This window comes from Protopterus annectens, chromosome 1.part1 (assembly GCF_019279795.1).
Source record: "Protopterus annectens isolate FY-2018-M chromosome 1.part1, PAN1.0, whole genome shotgun sequence".
In the NCBI taxonomy this organism is placed as follows: domain Eukaryota; kingdom Metazoa; phylum Chordata; order Ceratodontiformes; family Protopteridae; genus Protopterus; species Protopterus annectens.
This window is the reverse complement of record NC_056726.1, coordinates 1,173,048,362-1,173,068,062: the sequence shown is the minus strand read 5'-3', so window position 1 is coordinate 1,173,068,062 and position 19,701 is coordinate 1,173,048,362. Positions and strand designations below refer to the sequence as shown.

General features: G+C 43.8%; 1 protein-coding gene across 1 annotated transcript in view; it reads left to right on the top strand.

Annotated features, from left to right (window-relative positions):
- Positions 1–19,701, top strand: part of TMEM143 (transmembrane protein 143) — a 1,024,200-nt gene that overhangs the window by 839,656 nt on the left and 164,843 nt on the right. The window contains exon 8 of the mRNA XM_044080554.1: positions 1,005–1,197. Within this exon, the coding sequence (XP_043936489.1) occupies positions 1,005–1,197 (193 nt within the window). The remainder of the gene's footprint in view (positions 1–1,004; positions 1,198–19,701) is intronic.

Below are 19,701 nucleotides of genomic sequence, written 5' to 3'. Positions count from 1 at the left end.
AGCAGTGAGTCGTTTGTTGGCCATAGTACAGTAGTGTGAGTGTACTCATAAGAGTAGGTGGTTAAATAATAGGATCAGTTCATCCTTTTCTACTAGAGACTGAATAAGGGTACAATCATCACTGTACTGGCCATTATATGTGTGCTTCCAGGTGTAAATCAACAGGCCTTAACTGTGGAGGACTTGACCCTCTTGTGTCATGATGCTGACTTGGTGGTGACTTCTTACTCCAAAAAAAGAGCAGAAGGTGGTGTGGGCTCTTTACTGCTGGGCAAGCTGCTGACAGACTTGTTTGGTGGGGGGAGACTGACTCCACTCTGGGGAGGCCCAGTAGCTCTGAACGTCTGCTCGGAAGGGTGGCCTTCCACCCGCAACTAATTCATATACACACTCCAAGTTACACTGCAGTAGTGGTCCTTTTATTAAGCATTTACTTTTACGGTAAGTATAATAATCACAGTACTGAACTTTCCTGTATGAGTACATTTTTATTATTGAAATTTGTAGTTAACAACATAAGTGAGCATCCTTATTTCTTCTAAATTATTTTACATTGTATCACATCAATGCTATGTCTACTTTCTTAAGTTACCTAAAGGTTATAACATTGTTAGGAGAATTATCTAAAGGGAATATTTCATAATCTGCAAACAAGTTGTACTGTGTCAAAAAAGAACAGAACCTGACTTCTAGAAGATGTTATTTCCTCCAGCACATCCAGTCAAACACACACACACACACACACACACACACACACACACACACACACACACACACACACACACACACACGCATCAGTATAACACTCAGAATGAGGTAAAGCATTACATTACATCCATGATTAGCTGGGGAAAACATGGCTGAATGGTATACTGAATATAAGTTACAGTAAGTCTACCTTTTTTGTCACAAATTATAAGAACCAGTTAATGTGATGTTTTCTGCTGTTCTGTGCAAGTAGCTTATTATTAAGTTTTGTAAGTTTATTATTTTTTGTACCATAGGTGTTTGTTCAGAGACGCAATATCCACTCCCTGGAATTGTCGCACACATTGTATTTTCGCAGCACATCTAATAACATGGATCTTCTTGTAGCACTAACCCAACGAGCTCAGGAAGAACATACCAAAGAGATGATTCTTGCATATACATTTCAGAAGAAGCTTCTCCCTCAGAGCAACCTTTCAGGTTCCATTGGTAGGTATCTAGTGTTATAGTTTTTGAAAGTGTGCTTATCGTAGGAAGGCAGCAGATATTTCCTCATATATTTTGGTCTGTAAGTTACTTAGAATTTTGAAAGGTATACGCCATCACTGCTGAGGGTTTGATTCCCTCGACTGTCATTTGCCCAATGTGTGACCTTGAGCAAGTCACTTAACCAGACAGCACTTGGGGGCAACTGGGAATTTGAGCTAGGCTACTCAGTGGTCCTTTGGACTCTAAGCTTAGATGTGTGTGTGTGTGTGTGTGTGTGTGTGTGTGTGTGTGTGTGTGTGTGTGTGTGTGTGTGTATGTGTGTGTGTGTGTGTGTGTGTGTGTGTCATTTTATGTTGAAGTAGAATGGACAGGAAAAGCCAGGAAAAAAAAGATTAGACAGTGATAAAGACAATTTTGTGTACTGAAAACTGGGGATAGGGGTGATTAAGTGGTTGCATGTGTTATCAGTACATTTTGTCAACCCCACTGGGTCCATAATGTATCTAATAACACAGGTATTATTGCTAGATTGATTCCTCCCTAACCCCGTTATGGCTTCTAACTGTTTTTTCAGACATTACCAGCATTTGCTTCCGCACCCTTCTGTCAATCATTTCTTTCCTTCAGTGTAGCCTAAACAAGCACAATTGCTTTGTTTAGTCTGTATCTTCCCCATTTCCTTATAGCCTCATCACAAATGCTCTTTGCCCATTCGTGGTTCCAGAATATGTTCTTGAACCTCCATGCTTTCGCTCCCAATCTTCAGAACCTGTCATACTCCCTTTTTAGTCGCTTTGCATTGTAGGGCCAACTGTGTAACAGTCTTAGCTGTTGGTCCCAACCTGATAGGAGGACCTTTAGTACCATGTCATCAACATCAGTCCTTCAAAGTTTGCTTGTTGATATTTACAGCCCTCTCTTTTTCCATCTGCTTCCTGATGTCCATGAATGTCATTCCTCTTCTGAGATTTCCTTTCCACTTTTCCCCACTTCTTTGAGGGGAACTTATTCCCTTGATCCCCCTTCACCATCTTTATTCATGTTTCTACATGTCCTTTTGACTGCTGCTTCTAGACCTTTAACTAGACAAATCCTAGCTTTCTTCTTAGTGCACCCATGTCTCCTGTTTCCCATTTTTCTTTGTCCTTGACTTCCAGTTGCTCCCTCTTCCTTTTTATCAGGACTTTAGCTATTATCCATCCCTCCTCTTCTGTAAGACCTTCCTGTATCTTGTCCCTTCCTTTCTCCTGGAATTCTTCATGTCTTGCACTTCACTGACTTGATCCAAGGTGCACTAAAGCCTGTCAAATAAAACCTTTACATAATCTCTTGAATCATGCCTCCGGCATCCCCATTTGTGTTCTTGGAGGTTCTTTTTCCCTTCTTGAGCCTCCTCTTAATTCCTCCATTAATGAGTCCCCCTGCTGCCTCCATCTCTGCCACTGGTGCATATTGTAAGTACCAGAATATATTCCAGAGTTTGAGGTTCTGCCTTCTTCTCTCTCCTGTGACTGAATGACTTTCCTGTTCTTATAGGTCCTTTCTTCCATGATATTGCTGTATACTGTTTGGATGCCTTTGAGCATCTTGTGCAACCCAGCCAGTGGTAGGTGTCTCAAGCTGTACCCCCACCTTAGATCTTCCCATCCTTTTTGCTCATGTTCTCACTTTCTAGAACTGTAAAACTCTCTCCATCTCTTATTTAACCAGGCCTTCTATTAGGTACATAGGTTCATAGGTGGGTACTAGGCTATCGGCCCAAGGGCCTAAGTAAGCCCAGCCAACAAGGTTCCCTGCCTTACGCCACCCAAGAAAGTTATTTTCCTGTGCCCCTGTCGAGCAGAGCCACAGAAGTGATCCCCGGGGTGTATTTCCTATTTCCCATCTACTCATCAAGATTTTTCTTGAAGAGTACTAATGAGGAACTTTGCTTGACATAGATCAGCAGCTTGTTCCAGAGTATGGGAAGTCTCTGGGACAGGAATCTATCCCTCCAGCATGTCCTGTTTATTGTGCTGACAAGGTTTAGGTCCCTGGAGCGTGTAGCTCGGAGGGATTGGGATTTCTTTAGGTGTAGCATGTCCAACAGCCCTAGGTTTGACATAGCTTTATATGTTAGGCAGAAATCACCTTGGAATAGGCGATATGCTACGGAGTAAAGCTGGAGTTTTCTGAGACAGTCAGTGTAGGGCATCTGTTTGAGGCTAGTAATCCTCTTTGTGAGGTACTTCTGTGGCCTTTCAAGCTGCTGTAGATCTTTTGTGAGGTACATTCCAAAAGGGGCATTGTACTCTATAATGGGTGCAATGAGTGTTGAGTAGAGGGGAACAATGACCTTTCTTTTCCTGGATGAGAACCCTTTTGTGATGAGGTGTGCCACGTAGAAGGATTTCCTGACTATTGTGGCAATGTGATTATCAAAGCAGAGACTACTGTCCACCTGGGTCCCAAGGTCTCTTATCATGCATTTGGAGTTAAGTAGACTGCCGCCTATGTGGTAGTTCATGAGTACAGAGTTTTTATCAAAGGGGATGACAATGCACTTTTTGGCATTGAGCTTGAGGCCATGGCTCTGACATCAGGCATCTGTCTCAGTGAGACCCTTCTGTAGGATATCCACATCATTTGGGGACTCATCTGTGGCTCCTAGTTTGCAGTCATCTGCGAAATTCATTAGCCAAAGGCCTTCTGTGTTAGCCTGTACTTCAGAGAAGTAGATACCAAATAGGAGAGGTCCCAGGAATGAACCCTGTGGTATGCCACTTGTCACTGGTTTGAAGTCAAATTTGGAGTCTGCAACTTTTACAGTGTGGGTTCTGTCAGTGAGCCATTTGGCAACCCATCTTGTGACGTAGGGATTTATACCTAGTTTAGTGAGTTTAGCTATAATTCCAGAATGGGGGAGGGTGTTGAATGCCTTGGAGAGGTTAAGATAGGCTGTGTGAACCACCTTACCCTTGTTTACGGCTTTGGTGACTGCCTCAAAGAAGTTGATCAGGTTCAGTAGGCATGCTCTGCCTTTCACAAACCCGAACTGAGTGGAGTCCAGAGTTTGGAGGTTACCAATGTCATTGTTTATGAGTTCCATGATGATACGTTCCTTGGCCTTACAGGCCAGGCTTGTCAGGCTAATAGGGTGATAATTCCCTGGATCAGTGGTGTCTCCCCCTTTGTGGAGTGGGATAACTGTTGCTGTGCACCATTCAGTGGGCACAAAGCCTGACGTGAGGCTATGATTGAACATGGTGCTTAGGTGGGGAGCCAGTTCGTTCTGAAGTTCATGTAAAACACAGCTTGGGATGTTGTCCGGTCCCATAACTCAATATCTATAGTACTTTTCTCCTAAGTTTTCCATACTATCTCCCATAATTCCGACAATCAAAACATGGCTTTTGGCATGGTCTTTATGTTGCATATATAGGGTTTCACCCCCCACATAAGTATTGTTCCATGTTCACTGAAGCCCCTCCCCCACTAAATATATATACCAACTCCGAGGTTGCGCTAAATGGGGGAAATGGCAGGTTCTGTTAAAGCTAAGTTACTAGTAAGCTAGCAGTAAAACATTGTCCCTTTATGTTGGCTAACTATGGCCATTCAATGACTTTATTTTCACTGACATCCCTGTTCGTTAAAAGTGCTGTTCATTGACTAAAATTCGATGTACAGCCGTTCGATTTAATATTTTTTTGATTGCCGAACATAGACCCATTCCATACAATCCACGTAACATAAAATAATTTTTTATCGATTCTAACCTGTTTTTTTACTTCTTTTCTTATGATATCCATATTTAATCATACCAAAGTTTATTTTATCCATTTCTTTTATATCTTCAAAAAAATCTTTACATAGTTTTCCCCGTACATTTTTTACTCTTTTATATTCAAAAACACATGCTTTTTACTCTTCTTGACAATGTAAACATATTCTATCACTTTTCCCCGTATATGACATATTTGCTTTTACTGGCAATGTATCTATTACTTGTCTCCATAAAAAATCTTGGCATTCTGCTTTATGATTATGCCATTTGCTTCTTATTTTTATCGCTTTAATTTTTTTCATCTGTTTTTCCCATGGTTTTAAATGGTAATGTTTTATCATCACATTTTTGTACCACACATTTCTATCTTCTTCTATATCATCAATTTTTATTTTCCACAATTTCGATAATTTCTTTCTTGTTAATATTTTAGTTCATTTATACACTCTTCTTCTCTATTAACCATACCCCAAAATTGATCATATATTTATACAATTTTACTACCAATCTCACATCATTTTCAGTTATCCACTTTAACACTTTGCACAGATTTAACGAAGCAGTGTATACCACTGGGTTAATTAGCCATAAACCTCCTTCTTCTGTATTTACATACAAAACTTCTCTTTTTTTCTGCGTTTAATCTAGAACCCCATATAAATGAAAAAAAATTCTTCTCCAATAATTTATTTTCAAATACTGTTGGCAACATAAATACACTTGCTAAATATGCTTTTGTTCGTGTCAGTACTGAATTTATCAAACAAACCACTTTTTCTTAATGATAATTTATATGTTCTCCAGAAAAAAAATAGGTTTGTTATATTTCTTCTGTTGTTTTTCCCATTGAATTCTACTTGCATCTTTATTCCCAAATTTTATACCTAACACAGAAATTTTATTCATAGGATCATAGGAAGTTAGTAGGCTATTAGCCCTGTCATTGTAAAATATATACTCCCAATATTTACTGCATCACCTAAACATTTCCCCCGGATTCACTCATTTTCCATGCAGGACTAATCTAGTCCTGCACGGAAGCGGCAGATGTTCTTCGTCTACCATTGCTGCAGTCCTGACATATGGGTATTCCGCTGTCCACCATCGGCCCGAATACCAAAGGGCTAGAATCTGGCGTCGGTCATGGCGCTCGAGGCTGACATCAGTATGTGCCAGTATAAATGCGCATGACCGACGCCATACCCTCAGTCTTTCTTGCCGCGTGGTCCTAAGCAGAAGCAGCGTTTGCAAGTGCCGTTCGGCTTTCTGGAATTGTCGGTTTTCGAGTTGCAGACCGGAGACCAAGCTGGGCTAAGTACCCCGTTGGGGACACTTTTGTCTTTTTCTTGCCTCAGTATTACCGGATGTCAGAAAAAGTTATTACCTGTATTTCTTGGGGGAAACAGATTCCTCATAGGGATTGCCATTTACTCTGTATTCCTTGTTTGGGCCTGGGTACGGCGTTGTTGGGTGTCGCTTTTGTGCTGCCTTTGATAAGCGCACTATTAAGCGTCGCTTGGACTGTGCTAGGCCAGTGTTTGGTAAACGGTGCAATTATAGCATGCCGTCGGATTCTCCGCCTAGTTCGGCTGAAAAACGCATAGAGTAATCCTTTGCGGTCCAAACAAGAGGAGTCCATTGCGGACGCCGGTTCGGTAGGGCCACCGACTACTTCAACGGCTCCTTCTGACAGTTTAGCGGAGTCTCAAGGGGAGCCTTTGCTACTTCAGGGAGTGGCTTCTCCTGTTATAGGCCAGGCTGAAGGGGCTTCTCATATGTCGGTGGTTCCCTCCCCTCACAGAGTTTCTAGGCCTCCCCCTTCTCATAGTAAAGGCCTTTCTAAATCTAAATCTGCCCCTGCTGGTGTCTGTCCACAGGGTCCAGCTCCTAGAAAGCACATGTTAAAGGTGGCGGAGAATTTGATTACTTTAATTGGGGGTTCTATGCCTCCCCCTGAGAAAAGGCCCAGGGTAGAGCCAGGGATAGAGGGTCTGGATCAGTCTTCCAATGACTCTGATTCTTCTGTAGTAGAGCTCCAGGATTTCCCTCCCTACTCTTATTCAGAGGCTGAGGATTCTACTCCCTCGTCCCCTCCTGCAGATTTTTCTTTTCTGAAACCTGGCATTCCATGAGGGAGCATTTTAAATGGGAAGGCCAGGATTATTCTGATTCTCGTAAAAAGCTTAGAGGATTCTTGTTTTTGCCTCAGCATAGGCCTTTGGCTATTCCCCCTGTATTGGATGTTGTTCAGGATGTATTTTCTGAGGCTTCTCTTAACCCTGACTCTTTGCCTCCTGCCCCTGCTAAACCAGATAGATACTACAGGGTACCGGAAGCTCACTAGTATTTATACTAGAGTCCTAGGGCTGACCCAGACACCATTACTCAAGGCCCCAAGGGTGTCAGGGCTGCTGTGGTTAGGATTCCAGTTCCTTTGGACAAGGATGCTAGAGCTCTGGATAGGTGGGGTAGGAAGTTGTATACCTCTTCCACTTTAGCTATGAGAGCTTTAAATTGTCAGTTTCATATGCTCCGGTATCAGCATTATTTGCTGGGCCAATTGAAATGTAACGTTGATGCTTTATCTGAAGGTATTGAATGTAAAGAGCTTCAGGATTTAGTGCATGTTTCAGACCGAGTTGGTAAGCATTCTTTGCAATGTGGTTTTGATGCTTTGCAGGCTTCTTCCAGGGTGGCTGCTACTAGTTCAGTTCTTCGCAGGCATGCCTGGTTGAGAGATCAGACTTTGTCAGAGCATGTTAAGGCTCGAATTATGGATGCTCCTTTGCAGTCTGATGTTCTTTTGGCCCTCCGGTTGAATCAGTTTTGAAAAAATGGAGGAAAAAGCTAAGTCTATGCAGACAGTTAAGGATTGTTTACAGGTTCAGCCCCCTAAGTTCAGTAGGAATTGGCCTACTAAAGGGTGGTCTTTTCCCTCTTCAGATTATCAGTCTAGAGGCAGGTCTGGGCGAGGTTGGGGTAGAGCTTCCTCTCAGGGCCCTGCTACTCCTAGGACTTTGGGTTCTTTTACCCCTTCTGCTGGGGAGGGCAGGGGTCAGTCCTTTCGGAAACAAACTCAATGACCTGCGTCTTCAGCTGCCGGACTCTGCCATGCTGGCAGCTCCTCTAGGAGGAAAACTGGGACTTTTCGCAAAGACTTGGCATTTGGTTACCCAGGACAAATGGGTATTGGACATTGTAAATCGAGGCTACGAATTTTATTTCCACACTTTCCCTCCTTTCTAAGGTATGCCAGATGTGCCTCATCAGCAAAGACTGGAAGCACAGGCAAAAATTTCTTCTCTGCTTCAGTTGAGGGCAATACAGGAAGTACCTTCTGCTGAAAGAGGCACAGGGTTTTATTCCCGTCTTTTCTTAGTGCCAAAGGAAGTAAATACTTGGAGACCAATTCTGGATTTGTCCATTCTAAACTCCTTTTTGGAAATTCCAAAGTTCAAGATGTTAACATTGCAGCAGTTGCTGCCTATGCTGGGCAAGGCTCATTGGATGGTAACTCTGGATCTCACGGAGGCCTGTTTTCACATTCCTATCAGGCCCAGTTCCAGGTAGTTCCTGAGATTTCGGAATGGGAATTTGCATTATCAGTTCTCTGCATTGCCTTTTGGCTTGTCTACTGCGCCCAGGGTATTCACAAAGGTCCTGGCTCCAGTAATTGCTTTTTTCAGACTGCAAGGAATTCAAATTTATCCTTCTCTGGACGACTGTTTGATTCTGGCTCATGGCAAGCAAAAAACTTCTTCAACATCTTCACTATGTAATGACAGTTTTAAGATGCCTAGGGTATTCTGTGAACGAAATAAAGTCCAGTCTAGTACCCTCACAAGAGATGTGTTTTCTGGGTGTGTGACTACAGCAATCCAGATGGCATTTCTTACCCTGGACAAACAAAGACATCTTCATCAATACTTCCAACAGCTTTCAGTAATGTCCGGGCTGACTGCATGGACAGTCCTTCAAGCCTTAGGGTTCATGGCATCTTGTATTCTAGTACTTCCCATTGCCAAACTGCATATGAGGGAGTTACAATGGTATCTCAAAAGCGTGTGGACTCAACACAGCCACGATTTGGACACTGTCATTCGGATTCTCCCTTGCATACTAAAGTATTTCTGTGGAGGGCTCAGGAATGTCACCTAAACAAGGGACTCTCTGTGACCCAGCCAGAGGCATGTCAGATATTAACGACAGACGCCTCGGAGTCAGCCTGGGGAGCTCATCTCGAAGGGAAATGGATTCAAGACCTTTGGCCCCCAGAGCTACTTCATTTACATATCAACATGAAAGAGATGCTGGCAGTTCAATTTGCTTTGGAAGCATTCAAGAGCCTACTTCAATCAGGACTGGTGTTGATTCGAACAGACAACATAACAGTCATATGGTACATCAACAAGCAAGGGGGAACCCATTCTTATCCATTGTGCAGACAAGCAATGCTAGTATGGGAAACTGCTTTAAAACTGCACGTCACTCTTCGGGCACAGTTTCTGCCAGGAGCACAAAATTCTTTAGCAGATGTTCTGAGCAGACGGATTGTGGATCCTCGCGAATGGAAGTTGGATCATCAGGTGTTTCTGCAGTTGACCATGGCTTGGGGAACTCCAGACATAGATCTGTTCGCTTCTCCTCTAAATTATCAACTGCCAAAGTTTTGCACAAGGCTATTTCATCCGAAAGCCTGGAAAATAGATGCACTATCCTTCAGCTGGAGAAACCTGCACGTGTATGCCTTTCCTCCTTTGCCTCTTCTTCCAAAGGTATTGTTGAAAGTCAGGAGGAAATGCCTTGCATGATTCTGATAGCACCAGATTGGCCTCGACAACATTGGTACCCTCTCTTAAGGAGTTTAATTCTTGGGACGCCTTGGCCATTACCACAGATTCCTCACTTATTGACTCAGGAGGACAATCATTTTCTCAATATCAGTGTGCAATCTCTTTCCCTGACAGCCTGGAGAATTCAGTTTTGGGGAAGGAAGGCCTGCAGCTTCCACAACAAGTTTTGGATGTTCTTTTGGAAGCCAGGCGTCCTACTACTCGGAAAGTTTATGCTGATAAATGGGAGAGATTTTTTCTTTGGTGTGCAGCTCACGGCTTTGATGTTAAATTGCCTAACTTGAGTTGTATTTTGCAATGTTTGACTGTTTTGTTAGACAAGGGATTGTCTTTCTCTTCTGTTAAAGTGCATGCTGCAGCTATTTCTGCTCACTATGAATGTGACCCTCCTTTGTTTTCTCATCCATTGGTTAAACAGTTTCTTGGAGGGGCAAAGAATATAAGACCCCCGAAAAGAGCTCCCACTCCAGCCTGGGATCTTACTTTTGTTTTGGAGAAGCTGACTCTGCCTCCATTTGCACCTGCAGCTACAGCTGAGTTGAAGTTGTTGTCTTGGAAGACTGCTTTTTTGTTGGCTGTTACTTCTACTCGAAGGGTCTCTGAATTACAGGCCCTCATGGCAGTAGAACCATTTCTGATTTTTCACAAGGACAGAGTTTCCTTACGTACTAATCCTACTTTTATGCCTAAAGTAGTTTCAAATGTGGCACTGAACCAATCTATACATTTGCCTACTTTTTATGCTGACCCCCGAAATAAAAGGGGTGAAAGTTTTGCATTTTTTGGATGTGCATATGCATTTTAGATATTATTTGAGCAGAACCAAAGAGTTCAGAAGATCTCAACAGTTGTTTGTTTCTTTTGCTTTGACTTCACAAGGGAAAGCTGTTTCAAATCACACTATCTCCAAGTGGTTGGCCATTGTATTGCTTTTTGTTATTCTCATCATGGGAAAGATGTTCCTGCCGGGATCAGGCCTCACTCTACTAGAGCTACGGCCACCTCTACTGTTTTTTTTTTGAGAGGGGTAGCTGCTAAGGACATTTTGGAGGCAGCTACTTGGAGTTCTGTACATACATTTACTAAGCATTATCATTTACCTCTTTATTCTAGGTCTAGGGCTGGGTTTGCCACTGCTGTTCTACAGGGCATGTTAGCAGCTCCTAATTCTATTTAGTTGGCCATCCTCCCTGTTTTCCGTTGCTCTGGGATTCTACCCATATGTCAGGACTGCAGCAATGGTAGACGAAGAACATAGTACAGTTTTGTACCTACCATAAATGTAGATGTTCGAGGATATCCATTGCTGCAGTCCAAATTTCCCTCCCTCCTACCCCCTTATTTAGGTTTGGGTTTTGGGTGGTATTTTTTGCATTCTGACGTCTGAGGCAAGAAAGACTGAGGGTATGGCGTCGGTCATGCGCATTTATACTGGCACATACTGATGTCAGCCTCGAGCGCCATGACCGACGCCAGATTCTAGCCCTTTGGTATTCGGGCCGATGGTGGACAGCGGAATACCCATATGTCAGGACTGCAGCAATGGATATCCTCGAACATCTACATTTATGGTAGGTACAAAACTGTACTTTTAAGAGGAGGACGGCAGTGCGCCATTCATATTAATGAGGGCACGCTGCCTGAACTCCTAATGCTACATGGAGCGTGGACGAGTGCAGGGGGCGTGTCTGAGAGCAAAGCTCTCAGAATAAACATGCTCCTGCAAAGTACAACAGAAGAATTTGTAAATAAATGAGCGAGACCGCTCATAAGTTTCCTCATATTCCCACCACCAGTCCCCATGTGTTCAACAGCAACAGTGCACTTAAATAAAACATAGAAACCCTTGTAATAATTTTTTTAAAACCCCGAGTATAGCTAACCGTAGGTGCACGGGTTTGCCCACCGCTTAGCTACGGGTAAAGCAGCTGAAAAGGCTGAAGGGGATAACAAGGCATATATATGCAAATGAAGCAGCACAGCAATAGTGTAGTAGTTAGAGCATCCGCCTAATGAACAGGCATTCCCGGTTTGAGTCCCACTGCAGCACATATCATTTACCATGTGAAATCTGTATATGAACATATTCTCACATCCTTTTACCGTATAACCTACATAATAACATTTAAATGTGAACTGGAGTACTGCATTAAATGCACATGTGAAGTGTCACTGTCATAATGAATAAGGCACTAGTAAGCAGGTTTAAGCAAAAATTATTTATTTTATTTATTTATTTATTTACATTTGTTGACCGGGAGAGTCTGACTGGACACAGGTCCGTTTTCAGCGGAGGCCCGGGGAGAACAGCTCCACATTATTATTTGCATTATACAGTTAAAAAAAACATAGCATTTAAATATAGACATTAGTCCAGTTAAGGACGCAAGACAAGAAGAAAACAGATTTAAAACTGCTGTAGTACATAGTTTAATTTTAAAATATGGTGACATATACTAAACATGGTTAAAATGTAGTTGAGATTCATCAGTGAACAATTGATACAAACTGTTTTTGAGTTACATAACAGCCATTAGCAGTTGTTGCTACAACTACAAAAATAAGTAGTAGTAAGCATGTTTAAGTGCATATGCGCAGGGGTAAGCATTACCTACACAGATTAAGCAAAGTAGAAGCTAACTGAGTCTAAGAAACTGTAACCAGAGGTTAGCATTGCTTACTGTCGCGCAAATCCGCAGAAACCCACTTACAGTTGCTTTAAAGTGCCTTAATCACTCTGTATCCAATGGCCAATTTTCTGCCCAGCAACAAAATAAACTGCCTCTGCAAGGCTCAAACTCAGGACCCTGTATGCTATAGTCACAGTAGTTAACCACTAAGCCATCGTAGCAATAGATATGAATGAGGTAACAGCAAACTAATCCTCACCACAGGAAAACCAAACCAAACATGTGAACTGAATCTATGTACAGTGTGAAGTGGTATAAACTTCTGCATAAGATAAATATGTGAACTGGAGTACTGCATTAAGCATAGATCTGAGGTGTGATTGGAATAAAGTGTAGAAGTCCCCAGGTCCCCATACAGTGTATGTACACATGAATCACGGATACCAGACACATATATAACCTGTAATGAAGAGTAAATCATTGCCAAATGGCAAATATAGTGATAATTAACTATTAAGCAATGCTAACCGCAGCACAGCTCAAGTTAGTAAGTTTAAGCAATGTGTAGGGGAGCCATTTCAATCTGCCTAGTGGTATACCTCTTTAAGCAGTTCCAACCTTATGTAAGCAGGTGTGCCCATAGCTTAGCCTTTTCAAAACTTGCCAATCATGGGAAAGTGCATGAAAATGGCCGTATTTAATCCACACAGGCGGGAATACTTTTCATAACTGGTTGTAGCTTCCTACTGCAGGCAGAATGGCTGGTGTGGGTGAAGGCACTCGATTTAGAGCGCAGCACTGGGACATCCAGGAGTCAGAAATCATGGTATGGCTCCTGGTAAAACACCATGATCAGAGACTACTGCAGGGCCAGTACCAGGGCTCGCAGTATAAAACTGAGGCCTGGGACAGTCTCGCCCGTGACCTCACCAGTGCCACAGGTGTCTCCCAGACTGGTGAGCAGGTCAAGCACCACCATGCTGACCTGAAGCGGCGGAGGGGGGATGTACTGGAACAGTGGATTCAGGAGTCTCGGCAGATGCCCACTGCCCCAGTACTGAGTAAGTACTCATTCTACTAAGTAGTAAATAATTGCCTAGCTTGTGTATACTATGGATAGGTATGGCTAAATATCACTGCATTTCTCTGACAGCTGCATATGAGTGGTCTGCGAACCAGCAAGCCCATGATGCTAAGCTGCAAGGGCTGTGTCGCGAGGCAGGTTAGTAATCAGTCTGCATGTACTGCCATAACAAAAAATATAAGAGCCTTAGAAAGTGTTGTACCAGTAGAAATTAATGTGTAATAGACTCTGAATAAAGGTATAACCCCTGGAGTGCTTCTGTTTACTCTTCTCTCATGTGTTGGCGATCTGTTCCGTACTATAAATAGAACTGTTGTATCTTAAACAGTGTCATCCACACCATGGTATGCAGATAAAATGGTTATGAAGTCCTGCATAACAATGTTGGAAGTGCCAAGAGGTCAGTCATATTGTACAAGTTAGGAAAACTTAGATAGAAAACAGTCAAAAGCTTTGCATCAATTCCCTGATAGCACAGTGTGCTGTGATGGTAGCTATGATTTTTTGTCACAGGCAGCAGGAGTTTGAATCCTGGGAGTGCTACTAAGTTGTATGCATAATCATATCCCACAACTGTACAGATTTTGATACAATGTTCAGATAGAAAACTGTATGCATAATTACACCCAACAACTGTACAGAATTTGCTAGAATGTTCAAATTGTAAGTTGTATGCATATTCATACTTCACAACTGTTTCAATCTGTCCAGCTTGGTACCCTGTTCCCCTGAAAATTCAGTGTGATGATCCAAGAAATGTAGGCAGCTGTCAATGACATATAACTGATAGTCAAACGTGTACATAGTCAGAGAATGTATATAAAAACAATTCTGTCATTCTAGCACCTCACCCAAAGTGTATGACAGCAATTCTCTACATATGTGGCATTAACACCTGCAGCCTGTCACGCCTGTATGTAAGACACAGGTCACGTATATAATAATCTATAAACATACCAGTGTACAATATAAGGCCAGTGTGTAGTGTAATAATACATGTAAGGGAAAGATCACTGCAGTGACTAAGAATGTTGTGAAAACTACAAGGATATATTAGTTGTTAATTGAACCCTCTCTCTCACCCCTACCATATGTGCATAATAACCCAATGACACTCCTCAACTGGCATGCGTACACTCCAAACTTTTGTTGGGACATATGTCCTAATGGTTTATAAATATTCACATTTGTTTCTATGCATGTGCCATGTTAAAATACACCCATATTGGTGGCCTGTTGCTATCAATGAAACTTGCATGCTCCTGTAATGGCCACTGTTGTTCCATGCATGCATGTGTTCTGCTTGCTCTGCAGCTGTGTTAAATCTAGTGTGTCGGGTTAATGGGAATATCTATGCATGCTGTTATAAGTAATCCTAAATGCTATTGACTGTTACTAACCCATATCTGTCATAAACCTGCGACAACACAGCTCGTATGGGAAGGCCGGTCCCAGTGGACCCACCTGTCCCACCTCAGCTGGCCATGGCACCGGGCACCAGCACACCTGGGGCCCAGCCTGGGACCTCCTCCTTCATGGGCCCTGCGCCTCCTTTGGAAGGAACCGCTGCAGGGGATGGTGCTCGCCCCCCCCATCGGAGCGGGAGCGGAGGGGAACCTGTCACCCATCAACAGGTCTGGGCCATGGTGCGTAGGGAGCTCAATCTGGAGTATCGAGAGTGGCTACGCCAGCTTGAGGGCCGAGTGCCGCTATTAGAGGGTGAGCCTGCCCCTCCTACTTGGCCCCCAGCACAGCCACCATTGGGGCCGTGAAGGTGCAGTGGTGACTGCCCATAGGTGGAGACCTCAGTCCCACTGTTTCCAGTTGGGGGCTCATGGGCTTGTGACTTTCAGACACCCCTCCCCATCCAAGGTGTTTACCCCCACATATGTCATATACCGTCCCTGTATGCGTCTTGTGTGTCTTGTCTGTTAACCTACCCAACCTACCTCCCGAAATATACCTATTACCCCTCCCCAACATCCCACTCTCACCTAAAAAAAAAAGGGCAGTTTGCTCCCACAAAAAAATCTCACCCCATACATAGCTGTCCATTCTGCACACATGTCCACTGGACACATGTAATCTGGTCTAATTGGCATTGCAATTAATATATGTTGCCCTCACCCCTCTCCCAGGGGTTTGAGGGTCCAAATGTACCTGCTAATTTAGTGTATATGCACAGCTGTTGCTGTAGAAGAAATGGGCAGCTATGAACCTTTCCTATACCCTTCCTGCACATGCCTAGCTATTTTCCCTACTGTCTTTCCTTCTTTGTGCCCCATTTTTCACCACTTTCTTATCAACCCCTTTTTATTTTCTTTTAAAGAAATTAGCGCAGGGGTAAGTGGCAGTAAGCACTTTTAAGCAGGGGTAAGCGGGTTTGCGTGGGTTTGCATGGGGGTAAGCTATGCCTGCACAAGTTGAGAAATTCGAAGCTAATTGACTGTAATAAAACATAAGCGGAGGTTAGCAGTGCTTACCATTGCGCAAACCTGCTTACAACTGTTTAAAAGTGCCTTAATCACTCTGTAGCCAACGTCCCCTGTTCTGCCCAGCAACAAAATGAACTGCCTCTCCAAGGTTTGAACCCTGCACTCCATACACAAAGTGATTTACCACTAAACCATGGCAGATATACATAACCTGATGTCTTCACAAACATATCACCCAGCACAATCAGTCAACAGTACAGGAAATGTAGTAATATCATACCACACAACCTCTTAATGCAGGAATTCTGAACAAAATGTGCCAAAATGTGGGTACAAGTAGGGATATATGTCAAATACTGCTCTAATACACCTAAAATGTTGCTAGTTACACAGTTATATGTATTAGAACACATATTTTGAAGGAGATGAAGTCTGAAACACAAAAGTGTTGGCACTAGTTACTGACTACAGACCTGAGATCATCCATGTCAATTGGCAAGAGAATGATGTACAGGCCAAAAATATGAGCCGAACATGCATGAACATACGGACAGATATATATCTGGAAATGTAGACAGACAGCTGTATGTGTATATGTATATGTATATATATATGTGTGTGTGTGTGTGTGTGTGTGTGTGTGTGTGTGTGTGTGTGTGTGTGTGTGTGTGTGTATATATATATATATATATATATATATATATATATATATATATATATATATATATATATATTTACAGATAGAAATGTGTATAGCATTACCACATGGGAACAAAATCCTGAACCACTCACTACAACATAACAGACCATATGCACTGTTAATGGGGGTTGGGGGCTGAAATGAGGGATGCCAGGTAATTAGTGCTATATTACCCCCCCACACACACACACACACACACACACACACACACACACACACAGCCCTAACAGATATGCTGTGCAATCCAATATCCAGCACATGCAGATGTCCTTCAAGGATGCATCTGCAGTCCTTACAAATGGGTTGTCCTGGCCTCAGGCAGCCCTTCGGTCGGCCGGATTCCAAAGTCTGGGTCTGGCCTCGGCTGATGTCGCACTTCACCCGATGTCATAGCTGCAGTTCAGCGGGTATAAAGGCATCAGCCGACGCCATTTTCCCCAGTCTTTCTTGCCGCGCGGCGCCCGAAGCAGAAGCTGTTCGCAAGTGCCGGTCGGTCAGAACCAGAGATTGCTACTACCGAAGACTTCTAAAAAACTAAGTACCCCGTTGGGGACTCTTTCTTGCCTCAGCCGATGTCAGAAAAAGTGAATAACTGTTTAACTTGTGGGAAACAAATACCTCATAAAGATTTCCACTCTTACTGCCTACCTTGTTTAGGCCCAGACCACGACGTAGCAGCTTGTCTAGCCTGTCCTTCCTTCAACCGACGAACACTTAGACGTTAGTTGGAGTTTGCAGAGGAGTTTTTCGGCTCCGCTTTTGCTTATATCATGCCGTCGGAGACTCCGACTTCACATTTAGCTAAAAGCGTAAGAAAAGGACCGACACTCGCGGTCCGCTTTCGCCGAATCCACTGTTAAGCCAACCGCGAGTGTCTCGGTTTCGCCGGCCGAGTCCGGTTCTTCCTTCAGCCGAAAGCATGCCTCCTTCTACCGAGGCCTCTTCCAGCATGGCTGAATCTGCTACTGAAAATCCTCCTGCTCTTACAGTTTCTCAGGATTTATCAGATACTATCCCTTGGATGTATCTACTCCTGCACGTGGAGCTGCTAGGCCCCCTACATCCATGTCAATTAAGGCTTTTGCCAGGGCTAAAGCAGCTAAATCTTCAAAGGCCGTGCCTGCTAAAGCCCCCTCTCACAGGCCTAGCTCTAGTACTCAAATGCTTAGCCTAGCAGAGGATCTCATTTCTTTGATCAGGGAACCCAGTCTCACCCTGACAGGGCCTCTCACCCACCTCCAGAGAAGAGGCTTAGAGCAGAGCCCCCTGAGCCAGTTTCTTCAGATTATTCCTCTGATGACTCAGAAAACACAAATCCTCCAGAGGGCCCTTACTCTCCATATGAGGACTCTGATGCAGAGGATTCCATACCTTCTGCCTCTCCTCCTGAGGAATTTTCTTTGGGGAAACCTTGCATGCTATGAGGGAACAATTTCAATGGCAGGGCCAGGATTTTTCAGATTCTAGGAAAAGGCTTAGGACCTTTTTACATTTACCACAGCATAGGCCTTTAGCTATTCCTCCAGTGCTTACAGTTGTGGATGATGCATTTAATGATGCTTGTACTGCCCTGACTCACTGCCTCCGCCCCTGCTAAGCCCGACAGGTACTACAGGTTCGGACACACATTATCATTTATACAAGGCTCCTATTGCAGACCCTGAAACTATATCACAGGGCCCCAAAGCTGTAGCGGCTGCCTCTGCCAAAACCCTCCCTCTGAAAGAGAATCTAGGGCATTGGAGAGATGGGGTAAAAAGTTTATACTTCTGCTACTCTTTCGGCTAGGGCCTTAAACTGTCAATTCCACATGATTCAGTATCAGGAATTTCTGTTAGATCAGCTCACTAAAAAACTGTCCTCGCCTGAACCTTTAGACCGTAAGTCCCTTCAGGATTTGGTGCATAACACTCAGCAGGTCAGTAATCATTCCTTAAAATGCGGCTATGATGCACTGGAGGCTTCCTTTAGATCAGCTATGACTGATACAGTGATCAGAAGGCATGCATGGTTAAAAGAGCAATCCTTACCAGACCATGTAAAGTCAAAGCTTCTAGATGCTCCCATGGAAAAGCTGGGGGGGGGAAGAGTTGGGGACTCTTTCTTGCCTCAGCCGATGTCAGAAAAAGTGAATAACTGTTTAACTTGTGGGAAACAAATACCTCATAAAGATTTCCACTCTTACTGCCTACCTTGTTTAGGCCCAGACCACGACGTAGCAGCTTGTCTAGCCTGTCCTTCCTTCAACCGACGAACACTTAGACGTCAGTTGGAGTTTGCAGAGGAGTTTTTCGGCTCCGCTTTTGCTTATATCATGCCGTCGGAGACTCCGACTTCACATTTAGCTAAAAAGCGTAAGGAAAAGGACCGACACTCGCGGTCCGCGGTTTCGGCCGAATCCACTGTTAAGCCAACCGCGAGTGTCTCGGTTTCAGCCGAAGCCGAGTCCGCGGTTCTTCCTTCAGCCGAAAGCATGCCTCCTTCTACCGAGGCCTCTTCCAGCATGGCTGAATCTGCTACTGAAAATCCTCCTGCTCTTACAGTTTCTCAGGATTTATCAGATACTATCCCCTTGGATGTATCTACTCCTGCACGTGGAGCTGCTAGGCCCCCTGCATCCATGTCAATTAAGGCTTTTGCCAGGGCTAAAGCAGCTAAATCTTCAAAGGCCGTGCCTGCTAAAGCCCCCTCTCACAGGCCTAGCTCTAGTACTCAAATGCTTAGTCTAGCAGAGGATCTCATTTCTTTGATCAGGGGAACCCAGTCTCACCCTGACAGGGCCTCTCACCCACCTCCAGAGAAGAGGCTTAGAGCAGAGCCCCCTGAGCCAGTTTCTTCAGATTATTCCTCTGATGACTCAGAAAACACAAATCCTCCAGAGGGCCCTTACTCTCCATATGAGGACTCTGATGCAGAGGATTCCATACCTTCTGCCTCTCCTCCTGAGGAATTTTCTTTTGGGGAAACCTTGCATGCTATGAGGGAACAATTTCAATGGCAGGGCCAGGATTTTTCAGATTCTAGGAAAAGGCTTAG